Below are 13,839 nucleotides of genomic sequence, written 5' to 3'. Positions count from 1 at the left end.
TTCCTCCGTGCTGTGTGGGTTTTCTCCCAGTGCGTTGGTTCTGTACCGCAGTTCAAAAACTTGTTTTGTTGGATTAACCAAACACTGAAATGCTCATTCTTTCTATCCCACTGCTGATAACTAACTGTAGTCCCCCAAGGCCCTGAACAGGGCTAGGCTTGTATGCGTCTAAGTAAGAAGGATCAAACAAGGAAACTAAGAAGGAACCAAGGAAGAAACTAAGAAGGAACCAAGGAAGGGATGATGCAAAATAAGGAAGAAAGGGCTTTGCTTGTATCTAAGGAAGGAATAATATAGGTTGGAAAAAATGAAGGCTCTAGGAAGGAAAGAAAGAAGGAATTATTTATGAAAGAAGGAAGAAACCAAGACCGAAAGAAGGAACAAAGGAAAAAAAATAAGAAAGGAAGGAAGGAAGCAGGAAGAAGGAAATTAGGAAGCTTGTATGTAACAAGGAAGAAGCAGTTTAAAATAAAGAACTAACAATGTAAGAACTAAACTAAGAAAGGAATGAACTAAAGGAGGAAAGCAACTAAAGTAAAAAGGAAGTGGTTACATAAGAAAGCAATGAACTAAGGAAGAAAGGAAGTGAAAAAGAAAGTAAAACTAATAAAACCACTAAAAACAGAATAGAGGGACAAAAAAAAGGAATGAAGAAGCTGCAACATGAATGAAGGAACTACCTTTCATCTCGTGTCTGTGTCCAGAAGCGAATCCACGAGTCCTGTGTTGTTGTTTTCATTGTGATCTGTAGGAGAATCAAGTTACATCATATCCAGCAGCTTGTATTTGACCTTCAGCATGCTTTAAATGGGGATCATGAATAAAACATAGTGCTGACTTGTCCGTCCTTCAGCACAGTTGCAGTGTTTTTGCGCATAAGAAAGCACCTGTGGACATGGTTATTAGCTTGGACCTGATGCTTGCCTCGAGCTCTTCATCCTCTCACTTTCAGGCCGGCCTGCTATCACAGAGCCACCATTCCATGTGCCCTTTTCCTGCTGCAGCCGCCTCAAGATTACTTCCCCGAGTCTCATATCTAGGTGTGTTTATAAGGGCTAAGCCAACTGGAGACTGATAAGATAAGCTGGGGCATTGACTGTGCAGCGGAGCATGGTTCAGGGCTAACCCGAGAGCCGCCGAGCACACAAACACCACTGACCTGCAGCGTTGTGTTGAGCAACTTTCACGTCAAATATATTTTTACTAGAGACGGACCGATAAGAGATTTAGTGTCCGATTTCTGATCTGCAGACTTATAAAGCTGCAGATATTTTTTTCATTTCTGATTTTTTTTTTTTTTTTTAGGTATTTTCACATATATAATCTATGATTTAATCTGAAAAATTCTCTTAACATAAAATAGTTTTATCATAAAATTTGAAATCAAAACATCGGTCTTTAGCTAAGAATCTAAAGAAATGCAGCATATTATTCTTCTAAATCAGAAAAGTCTGAACTCACTCATTTTTTTTATTGTTTTGCACATTTCGAATGAAGATCTATAAAGCTATTTCTACAAGATCCACTCAGTAAATGACAGCCCTGTTGTATGTAATGTTTGAGAGAAAAAAACAATTACATATTATGTCATTTTATCCATTCATATTAACAATAAAGAAGCTTAGAGGCTTACTGTCATGACTGAGCATAATTTAGTTTTGAACAATGTGTGTGTGTGAGGGGGAGCAAAATCTANTCTTTATAGATGCACCACTGATGCATAGCATGATCCATAGTATCTCTTGATTAGTGGGTGTTCTCAATAGATACTCCTTCATTATCAGTATATATCGTTTTGAGTCTGTTCAGAACGACATGCACTGAGGCAGCCATCTTTGTGCGCCTGCTGGTGTTTGAGGGCAGAGACAGACAAACCAACCATTTATCTGGTGAAGTTCTTTCCAGTCTGACCCGACTGGTCGTGTCTAAACCACTGAACTGATATCTACCCTCCTTCAGAATTATAATTAAGCCAACACGTCCCAGTAGACTTTCCCTCACAGTTACCCACTTGAGTCTTTTCACTGAAGCAATTCATTGTTGAAAGAAATGAGTTGCAGGAAGGTTACCGAATATGTTTAAATTTAAAAGAAAGATGTCATTTCTACCCATCACAGTAAGTTCAAACATTAAATAACAAAAAAAAAAAAATCTCTCCCTCTCTCTATGCGTAATGACTTCACCTGAAGAAAAATAAAGTCTTAAAATGATCTAAGACAAGTCCAGAACCAAAGACTTGGAAAATCTGTGGGGGTCATCTGGACCGGGCTGTGGAAAAGAGAAGCTCTCATAATTTAGTTATATTTGGAGAACATGTGCAAAAGTTGAGAAGAAAGCTGTTGCCAAGTCGAGATGTGGCATGTTGATAGACTCCTAAAAAAGAACACCAAGTGCTAAAATGGAATGTGCCTTAACAGAGTTTAGTCCAAGGGTATGCATACTTCACTAAGCAGGTTATTGTACCCTTGTTTATTCTGTTAATTTTTTTTTTCTTTTCAGGTGCATTCACTTCTCAGTTGAACTCTACTGGATAAATGTCACTTGGGAAGTGAAAGAAAAATACTTAGATTTGTCCTTTTGACAATGCATAAAACTGGCATTTTATCAGAGATGTTTCTACTTTCTCTGCTTCGAATGAGTCCAACATTTCCAATGTCAGAATGAAAACAAACTAATAATCCTGACTTGGCTGCAGGTCTTTGCTGTGCTTCAACGTCAAACTGTGCTAATTGTGATGACGACGGCTGAAATCTCCACCAGGCTTGTTGCCGTCTCACAGGAAATGATGCATCCACCATAATTTGATTTATGTCTTCCACAGCAACGTCAGGTTTGAGGAAAGACAACAAGCTTCAGTCCTTACAGTAACTAAAACGGCACTTTGAAGTGAAAATATTTTTTTTCTGCCTGCATTTAGCATTCTCAGTGGATTTATTGGGGGACGAGGTAAAAAAAAAAACAAAAAAAAAACAACAACCCAGAGTGGGATATCACGCTGTGCTAAATTGTATTTGAATTCCTACAAGCAAACACTGGTTCAACCCGGGCTGCAGCCGAATTATAAAAGGGCCGATTAGTTAAAGAGGGGAATTGCTTGGTCATAGTTGAACTGTGAAGCAACTATATTTTCTACAGTGTGCAATAAAGCAGCACTTCATATCATAAGCTCATTATATCTGAGCCATAAAGTGATTATGTTCTCCAGTACAGCATTGTTCTGCTGCTGACAGGATTAAAGATGACTTTAAAAGAAGAGGTTTAGCATTGCTGCGCTGCGCTCCAGTGTTTGCTTGCTTTCTGTAAGCCAGAAGTGAAAGGGGGCCGTGCACTTGACTGTTTGCCAGCTGCGGCACACCCACCGTCCTTTCTCTTAACGCATTTATCTCCTGCCAGTCTGGCTATCCGTCTACATGTGCCCTCTTTTGTTCTCGTTGGAAGGCAGCGCGGGCCGCTGCTTTTCACGGAGCCGTCAGCGCCACATCATTTCGAGGTTTTGGGGAAAATCCTTGAAATGTTGGAAGTCTGAATCTGACACGAGTTTTGCATTGATCTGTCAGTCACTTGATGTGAACGCAGGATTCTGATTGTGCTTTGTGAATTATTCCTTCCCCTTGAACTCTATGCTACTTATTTTTGGTCTAGTTTCTAATGCAGATATCCAAGGGCACTTGGAGGAGGCAGAACTGGATATATTGTTTTAATTTTGATAGAAAGTTCTAGTTCTACTGGCAGATTGTTTCACTTATAACACAGGAACAATGTCTTGGTAAAAGTGAAATAACCTGCCTGTGGAACTAGGACTATTTCATCAGCATCAGCATTAAAAACAAGCTCCTACATCTTGCTGAAAAAATACTAGTAAGCTAATCTTGTCCTATTTTTAGAGTTCTAAGACATTTGCACTAGAAACTAGCCAAAAAATATGTGGTAACATTTTGTGGTTTTGCTGTGTTCAAATTTCGTCAAGTTTCGTCCACAAACCTCATTGTACAGTTTAGTGATATTTTTTTTGTGTGCGTTTGTTTTAAATTATTTTGCACCCTTGAGTAACATTCAATGCAATCAATCACCTTCAGTAGTCGGCTTATTATTAGTCTATTTGGGCAATTGGAGTCGCTTTGTTTCTCTAAACTTAGCTTCTAGTGTTTTGGGATATGTCTCTATCAGCTTAACACATTTAAAGACAGAATCTTTTTGCCTTTTCTTCGTTATAAAATTACTCAGTCTCAGTCGGATTGAACGGAGAACATCTGTGAACATCAATGTTCACAACTTAACAGACTGGAAAGTGAACATTGTCTTGTATAAAATCCTGTAACAAATATATGTGAGGCTATTTTGTTTATGCCCTACTCATGCCGTTTATGTAGTTTTAATTTCTGGATGCACGAACACATGTAGCACGAGCATCTGCAGAAGTCTGACCGTGAGGTCTTCTTTGTCCGTAGAAGAAGACCGGTGTCATGAAGAAGGAGACGAAGGAGTGGTGGAAGGAGAAGAAGACGACAAAGCGGCAAAAGCAGGAAGACGAGGACAAGGAGGAGGAGGAGGAGAATGTCCAGCCGGCAGTGGACCCTCTGGAGAACGGCTTCCTGCACCACGCCCAGCGGGAGCAGGAGAGGATGAACGAGAGGCTGCTGAAGAAGACGTACTCCAAGAAGAACAAAACGGTAAGCGTCTACTTCTGGGTTGTATGGCTCCAGTCTGGCCCACTTGAACAGAGGCCAGGCAAGGTCTAAAGTGTTGGCTGTGGGTAGAGGAGAGGTCTGACGGGGAGAGAGTGTTGCTTTTTTTTTTATTTTTAACCCCTTTAAGATTTATGAGTGAATTTACTGACCTTTCACTCTTTGCTGTCTTATGTGACTCTTTAGTAGGATGTTTCGTCAGTAGTTGTTGCAAGGATGTTATATCACATTTCTGGTTTGCAATCTGCAGTCTTTTTTTTATTTGATGGGTGCTTGTGCTTACATTTTCTGGAGTGGTCAGTAAGGTCAGTATGTTGAATAAACCATCTTTCTTTGCAATTTAAAGTTCCATTTACTTTCAGGTGAACTTTCACACTTGTGTTCAGTTACTGGCAGTTTTTAACAGGCTGTCAACAAATATAGTCATATATGTTATATTTTTCCCTATCAACTTTGATCAGCTTCCCTATTCAATGGAAAGCATCCCCCACAGCATGATGCGTCCACTGCCATGTCTCACAGTGGGGTTGCTTTGTTCAGGATGTTAGTTTTCAGTCATCGTTAGTGTTTCCTATGTTGACTAAAAAAGATTCTGGTCACATCTGACCACAGCACCTTAGTCCATATGTTTGCTATGTTCCCTACATGGCTTGTAGAAAACCTTAAATACAGTGCACCCCAAATACTGCGGTTCAGTATTTGCAGATTCAATTACTCACAGATATGTCCTGTGGAGTTTAACTCCAAATTATTCACACAAAATTTGCCTGTTTGCTGATCTTTTGTAGAGCATATGAAAAAAATCCAGCTTGGAAAACTGAATTACCTCAGTGCAATGCTAATTAACACTCTATTGGCTGGTGTTTGCTAAACAGCCAATCCCTGCAGACCAGTCATTTCCTTTGGCACTGATTGGCTGTACCTTCAAGAGCAGCGATAAGGAAGAGTGCAGAGACGGTTTCCACTGTTCACATTCATTTATATTAAGGTATATTTGGTGTTTGATTTCTGAAAAATAAGCACTTATGTTTGTTTTTAGCGCTGGCCTCTAATACTTGTGGATTTTAAGCTATTCGTGGGCGGCCGTGGTACCCATCCCCCTGCAAACACTGGACATCCACCACACTTGTTATTGACTTTCTTTCAACAATGAACTTCCTCTGAAGTTCAAAGGGTACGAACATTTTTGACAGGCCTTGTAAATGTGTCCTGATAAAATGGGTGTTTTGGGAGTGTACTCCTCTGCTCATTTAACTTAATAAAACAAAAGAAGGAAACAGATGAGATTGACTGGACAGTCGCATTGGTGGGGGGAAATCAGGCACACAGCAGTTTTGTTCTGTCATTAAGAAGAACCCTGTAAAATGTTTGTTTACCGCTGAGCCACTGGCTTCCAGAACTGTTTGTCTTTCATGAACAAACTGATAGTTTGCTGCCTTCAGGTGGGTTTCCACTCCAATCCCATCCCTATTTTCCGTCCCTGCATAAGTGGCTTTCTGCTTGTGCCGATAGAGGACTGCCAATATCCTAAGCTTTAAGCACACTGCTGAGCCCACCAAGTCTGAGTCTGTCCCACTGAGATAGCTCATTTATGTGTTAACAGTTTGTTTAAATGGCGGATGTTTTTATGCTCTTGTCCGAAGCCAACATCCACTATAGGGCTGTTGAGGATAAGAGGGGAAACATAGTCAGGAAGCCAAAGCAAATAATGAGGCAATGTAGCCCAGAGGCCTCCACCACAGACGAAAATATCTCTCTCAGATAAGATTTCCTGAGGAAGTTAACATGGCTGAAAACGTGTTTTGGCTGTGATACTTAGTTTGCTGAGAAAGTATGCGTTTAACTTGCTGCTCTCTCATCCAGCGTGCAACGAAGCTTCAGCTACTGTAAAACCACAGCCCACTGCAACTTCTGCCATTCTGAATTTTATGTTTTAGAGTCACTTATGTTTTAGACTTAAACACGATCAAATAAAAGAATACTTGCTAAACAGTTCCTACAGGAATCCACTTAAAAAAAACTAAAAATGTCTTAATGTTTTTTGTCCCAAGTGGCCACCTGTACTTGTTTGTGGTTCGCTGTCATCTTCTGCACTTCTTACTTGGAGCTTTGTGTTTCCCATAAACCCAAGATTAGTAACTGTTTTTTATGCAAATTTTGAAGTATCACATTGGAAAAGGTTGATTGAAAAACAGCAAATTTTGAAATAGCTTCCTCAATTTTAAAAAAACAAATAAATAAATCACTCACTTGAGATGGTTTTTGGCTTTCCTGAAAAAAGAAAAGAAAAGAAAAGAAGTTTGAAGCATATTTGCCGAATAATTTCTGGTAAAGTTAATTTTATTTATATAGCACATTTTCAGCAACAAGGCAATATAAAGTGCTTTACAGGATTTAAAACAAAAATAACAAACCAAAAGAAAGAGCAAAAGAAGAAAAGGCTAATAATGTTGATCCAAAGTAGATTAGCTAGATACTCCTATTCAGGGTTGGAAGATAAGTATAAGTAAGTGTCCTCTGGTCTAATTCTTTTTCTGGGTTGGAAGATTAGGAGTCTAAAAAGTATCTGCTAAGGTAGTTTTTCCATATTCCAAGTTCTAATCTCTGTTCTGGGTTGCTAGATAAGTGTAAGTAATGTCTGGATACTCCTACTCAGGGTTGGTAGATAAGTATAAGTAAGTGTCCTCTGGTTTAATTGTACACTTTCGAAAACAATTAAGAAAAAACATGAATCCACACAGCAAGATGCAGCGCCGCAGAAAAGGATGTAGTAGGTATGCCAGTCCAACAGGTGGCACTGTAACACCTACAGAGAATGAAATAAAACACACAGAAAGATTCCCTGTTTGGTTGTTTTTTTTGTTTGTTTGTTTGTTTTGCGACTTAGGGCTCATGATGTATTGAGAGGGAGATGGAGCGATGACATCATCATTAAAATAAAATAAAAAAAAAAGACACGGCTTGAATGTACAATTGAAACATGAAATTGGCATCCTTAAATGTATCCACTTTAAAACCCGGTTGACAGACAGAAGGAAACACAGCTAGTGTACTTGAACAACTCGTCTATATAGCTGTTGGTGCTTTAGTATCTCTATCACAATTATTTTGTTCAAACTTACCTCAGAAATTGCTGACACCAAGATTTCCTCTGAGTACCAGTAGATCATATGACAAGTATCTACTATAGGTAAGAGCAGTGAGTATTGCTGATGGTAACTTCACTTAAAAACATCCAAGCTGTCCCTTCTACACCAGCTTGTAGTTCTGACTCGCAGCCTGGGAACAAGCTGCTTCACTGCACTTTGTTTACAATATGTCGGCTAACTCAGGGTAACTGTTGATGTTAGTCTCACAACCACATTTCTGCATAGACTGTGATTGTTGAGGCGTACCAGCAGCTATGCAATGCTCATGTGAAGTAGAAAGCAACAAAATGCCACTGCAGGAAAAAAGTGCCTCTCATGAGTAATCATGCTGCATACCTAATGAATCAAATCTAGCATGAATTATTCATCTGCTAATCCAAATCTCAGCTGGAGTGTTTCTGTGTCAGGTTTCCTCCGTGCTGTGTGGGTTTTCTCCCAGTGCGTTGGTTCTGTACCGCAGTTCAAAAACTTGTTTTGTTGGATTAACCAAACACTGAAATGCTCATTCTTTCTATCCCACTGCTGATAACTAACTGTAGTCCCCCAAGGCCCTGAACAGGGCTAGGCTTGTATGCGTCTAAGTAAGAAGGATCAAACAAGGAAACTAAGAAGGAACCAAGGAAGAAACTAAGAAGGAACCATGGAAGGGATGATGCAAAATAAGGAAGAAAGGGCTTTGCTTGTATCTAAGGAAGGAATAATATAGGTTGGAAAAAATGAAGGCTCTAGGAAGGAAAGAAAGAAGGAATGATTTATGAAAGAAGGAAGAAACCAAGACCGAAAGAAGGAACAAAGGAAAAAAAATAAGAAAGGAAGGAAGGAAGCAGGAAGAAGGAAATTAGGAAGCTTGTATGTAACAAGGAAGAAGCAGTTTAAAATAAAGAACTAACAATGTAAGAACTAAACTAAGAAAGGAATGAACTAAAGGAGGAAAGCAACTAAAGTAAAAAGGAAGTGGTTACATAAGGAAGCAATGAACTAAGGAAGAAAGGAAGTGAAAAAGAAAGTAAAACTAATAAAACCACTAAAAACAGAATAGAGGGACAAAAAAAAGGAATGAAGAAGCTGCAACATGAATGAAGGAACTACCTTTCATCTTGTGTCTGTGTCCAGAAGCGAATCCACGAGTCCTGTGTTGTTGTTTTCATTGTGATCTGTAGGAGAATCAAGTTACATCATATCCAGCAGCTTGTATTTGACCTTCAGCATGCTTTAAATGGGGATCATGAATAAAACATAGTGCTGACTTGTCCGTCCTTCAGCACAGTTGCTGTGTTTTTGCGCATAAGAAAGCACCTGTGGACATGGTTATTAGCTTGGACCTGATGCTTGCCTCGAGCTCTTCATCCTCTCACTTTCAGGCCGGCCTGCTATCACAGAGCCACCATTCCATGTGCCCTTTTCCTGCTGCAGCCGCCTCAAGATTACTTCCCCGAGTCTCATATCTAGGTGTGTTTATAAGGGCTAAGCCAACTGGAGACTGATAAGATAAGCTGGGGCATTGACTGTGCAGCGGAGCATGGTTCAGGGCTAACCTGAGAGCCGCCGAGCACACAAACACCACTGACCTGCAGCGTTGTGTTGAGCAACTTTCACGTCAAATATATTTTTACTAGAGTCGGACCGATAAGAGATTTAGTGTCCGATTTCTGATCTGCAGACTTATAAAGCTGCAGATATTTTTTTCATTTCTGATTTTTTTTTTTTTTTTTAGGTATTTTCACATATATAATCTATGATTTAATCTGAAAAATTCTCTTAACATAAAATAGTTTTATCATAAAATTTGAAATCAAAACATCGGTCTTTAGCTAAGAATCTAAAGAAATGCAGCATATTATTCTTCTAAATCAGAAAAGTCTGAACTCACTCATTTTTTTTATTGTTTTGCACATTTCGAAGGTAGATCTCTGAAGCTATTTCTACAAGATCCACTCAGTAAATGACAGCCCTGTTGTATGTAATGTTTGAGAGAAAAAAACAATTACATATTATGTCATTTTATCCATTCATATTAACAATAAAGAAGCTTAGAGGCTTACTGTCATGACTGAGCATAATTTAGTTTTGAACAATGTGTGTGTGTGAGGGGGAGCAAAATCTATGCTCCATATATCTGGAGTCACATATGATTTACTCATATTTCCAAGGAGAATATTAGTACAGTTAGCCATTGCTCTGGCAGATTTAAATTAAAAGTGAGTTTCAGTCAAAGTGTTTGCAGACATCTGAATAGATAATAGAGCTGTGTGGTTTTAGAAAACATTGATCTGTTTTACTTCTACAATTTGGTAGCAACAAATACTATGTCAAATCATATTTATACATTTGTAGATAATTATGGGAAGACTCTTCACTGGCACAATTCCAATGAAGAGCACTACTGCACCATATAATATTACACTAATCTTTAGCTTTCAGATTCTGATTGGGCTTCATGTTGGGCTTCAAAACGTGAACATCACTCCCAGTCAGAAGAAACCTCAATCTGCCAGGGGTATGAATAATTCTGAGCTGAACTGTAAAGACGGTTAACTTTCTAAAAGGATCTTAACGATCCGATCAAGAAGCATAAAGTCTTCCCATTCTGACCACCAGCTGATTTCTCACCCCATGTTTACTCTTTTGCAATGTGAATATTTTCCATATCTATCCCAAAATGTAAATATATTTTTTTTTTTATTATTGAACCTTTACTGCCGTCTTCTTAAAAAGAACATTTCACTTGTGACTCTTTAAGGAGATCAGTGAAAAAATGCAACAAAAACCCCAACAAAACTCCTTAAAAGTAATTATGTGCTCGAGAGCTTGTAAGTGGGAACTTGATAGAGAATGTCTTTCTTCTGTTCGTCACAATTTAACTCCACAGTTTAACAAGAAGCATTATGAGATGAGTGGATAATGAGCAGAGGTGTCTGCAGGCGCGTTGCATGCGGGAGCATGCGCTGGTGCGCGCCCCGGGGTGTTTGCGTGCGCGCACAGACGCACGTGCGTTCTTAGACGACCACAACAGACTAGCGTGGGCGACCGTGACTTTTAGCAGACCTTGAGAGATAAAATAGCTTAGCAGCACTTGAAACATGCAGAGGCCTGCTGGGTCATAAAGTGGATATCTCTCTTTACCACATCAACTGTCAGGTGAACACTGCGCGAGAAAAATAAATACCAAGAACATTAATTTAATTCAAAACTGCAAAAAGAATGATTAAGCTGGCGGCTGTAAATAAGAGTTTCCAAGGAAATCATATCTTGCTTGCATCTAATTATCAGATAATAGAATGCTTTCATTTCTCTTTTGAACAATTTGTTTACATTGAATTAGGCTGTATGTTTTTATCTTTTTACCAACGTAACCTTGCTTAAGAAAAAAAAAAGATGTTTAAACTTTCTGGAACTTTTAATCCACAGCCTCTATAGATTTCTATTTCTATTGAACTTTTGCAGTTGCGTTGCTCAAGGATGCCGCAGTCACAGCAGCAAACCGGGGGAGAAAAAGTTTATTCTTTCACCAAGTTTTCAACCCGTAGTCAGAAAAACTAAGACATGAAGAGATGCACTAATCACCACCCAGCCCTAAATACTGCATGGCATGCCAAATTTCCCTTGTTCATTGAATGCATCACACAAATTAATTCCACCTTTTTTGGTCTATTACTCAAAGTAACGACGTGTTCTTCGAAAATTAGATCAAAGTTGTTGAGATATACTTCAGAGAAGAACAGTAATACCCTTTATTGTTCCGCACATTGACATTCTGATGCAACAGCAGCAAGGAGACAGGCAGCTGAAGCAAGATTCACAAAGATAAGAATATCAAATATACAGAATAAGGGATGATATACTGTAGAATGAGGGCAACATTTCAACATAAACACTGTGAAAAATACTCCAAACCAAAGGAATTGGAGTAGGTTCATTTGAACATAGAAAACATAATGGGCATTTGAGCAATAAAAAAACAACAGACTAGCTACAACAAGTGACAGTTGAAACTGTGCAACAATGGAGATGTGCAGATACCAGCAGAAATGTTGTTTAAACTGAGCAAAACTGTGGAAATACCAGCATGTATGTAAACGCTCGTTGAGTTTGTTGGAAGATGTGGCGCTTACAGAGTCTGAAGGATCTATGATAACGCTCCTTTGTTCACTTAGAAGCTCTGCAGTTCAGCAGCAGCAGCTTCAGGTCATAAATGGAGATAGTCTTATAAGCGCTCTTGGTAGGAGTTAAAATATTTACCTTTATCAAATAATCTGTTTTACATTTTTCTCTTTTCCTTGCTAAAACCCGTTGAAAAGAATGAAATCAATCTAAACTGGAACCAGCAGGTCAGATATCAACATAAAACAAAATAATGACGTTAGTATTTTCAGAAACTGATGAAATGTTGGTGGAGAAAAAAAACAAAAGCAAAACTTGGTAACGAATTCCTTCAAAAACAAAATTCAAACACCTCCTTTAAAAATAACATTTTCTCTTGCTTTATACAATAACAAGTTTTATACATTAACAAGATCAAGATATCCTTTTCTGTGTATGAAAAATGAAATCAAATTCTATTATTTTTGCAAATGAAATTCAATGAACACAGCGAGTCTTTACTGGAAGGGCGTCCCTGTGCGAAAAACGTGTCTGGGAGTATATATCCCCTTTCTTTATGTGCAATTTCAACTTTCCTAAATGCAATCTATTTCTGCTCAGCAGACAGCCTGACCGCTGTGGATTTAGTTAGAGGAGCCAAACTCGTCCCAGTGGGTTTCCACTGGAGCTGCCCGTGTTGACTTTCCTCGGGATTCGAGGGGGGAAAGGCTGGGAAAGGCGAGAGAAGAGTTCCACTGGTGTACAAACAGAGGCGGTGAGAGGGCAGAGGCAAATTTCGCGTCTGCCCTCTCCGGTCTCGGGGGAGGGTTTGGACGTTAACAGTGCTCCGGTCTGAGCCGGCCCCCAGATGGCTGAATTTGGAGAGCCGGTAAAACTTTGAGGTTGAAAGGATTTCTGTTCCCACTTTGACCTGAATGAAGTATTTTCAGGCAAATCGAAATTCGTTACTTTCTTTGGCTGCAACCTTTCTGAATATTTGTTTGGTATCGTCTCTTGCTGGACGGCGTCCTGGCCACGCTCCATGTCGGTAGATAACAGAAATGTTCACTTTGTTGTTGTTCAACCGCCATTAGTAATTAACAAATTATTTTTTTAATGGGACATTACATATTAATAACATCTACATGCAAACAAATGAAATTATAGCTATGTGGCTAATTTCCATTTGGAGTAAAACAGGCAAGTTGATTATATATAATGTTTAATAGTGATAATGAGAAAACGCAGCCTCTCACTACTGCACAAATACATTCATCAACGTGAAAAGGGGGTAATTAAACCTGTGTATAATTTGTAGTCTATGATGACTCAATAAATTTCACTTATCAGGTTACTTAAGTTGATAAGTAAGTAAGTTGAATAGTATCAAAATAACGGTGCTAAAAATAATTGCATAGACATGTGGCAACAAGATTGCTTGCCCGCAAAGATTACATCGGTTTTAGCTGTAAAGTTGTCACTTTAAATCTAAAATGTATGCATGGCATGTAAGAGGACAAGGGACGCAGTGCTTTGATACTGATTGTCAACAAGTAGATAACAAGGTCAAAATGTATCACATGTCACAGGTCAGGAAAAAGCTTTACTCCAAAGAAAATAGCGAGAAAGATGGAAGTAGGTCAGTTATGCTAGCTTGACTTTGACAACCTTAACAAGTAGATCTGCTGTGGGATTCAGTGTGTTTCGGTTCAGTTGATAAAAAGGCAACTCGCACACCAACTCTCTGATGGTTCATCAGTAGAGCAGCTGTTTAAATCAGCTAACGAACCACTGCTGCGTTCAGATGATCACTTATTAATAATCGCAAAACAAACATCAAGCCTGAAAACATAAAACTGTGGCAGACTGAATGTTAGTTCTTTCTGTGGGAAATGTTTGCGTGTTCTTTTTTTTTTTTTTTTTGG

The 13,839-nt window shown here is 38.9% G+C and overlaps 1 protein-coding gene across 8 annotated transcripts in view; it reads left to right on the top strand.

The window, feature by feature from the left end:
• The first annotated feature begins 4,446 nt into the window (after nt 1-4,446).
• fbrsl1 (fibrosin-like 1) overlaps nt 4,447-13,839 on the top strand; it is a 254,770-nt gene continuing 245,377 nt past the window's right edge. For all 8 annotated transcript variants that reach the window (XM_016673819.1, XM_016673818.1, XM_016673817.1 and 5 more), the window contains exon 1: nt 4,447-4,670. In XM_016673819.1, the coding sequence (XP_016529305.1) occupies nt 4,464-4,670 (207 nt within the window). In that variant the 5' untranslated portion in view covers nt 4,447-4,463. The remainder of the gene's footprint in view (nt 4,671-13,839) is intronic.

Source organism: Poecilia formosa, unplaced genomic scaffold (assembly GCF_000485575.1).
Source record: "Poecilia formosa unplaced genomic scaffold, Poecilia_formosa-5.1.2 Scaffold82, whole genome shotgun sequence".
In the NCBI taxonomy this organism is placed as follows: domain Eukaryota; kingdom Metazoa; phylum Chordata; class Actinopteri; order Cyprinodontiformes; family Poeciliidae; genus Poecilia; species Poecilia formosa.
This window is presented reverse-complemented; position numbering and strand designations above follow the sequence as displayed.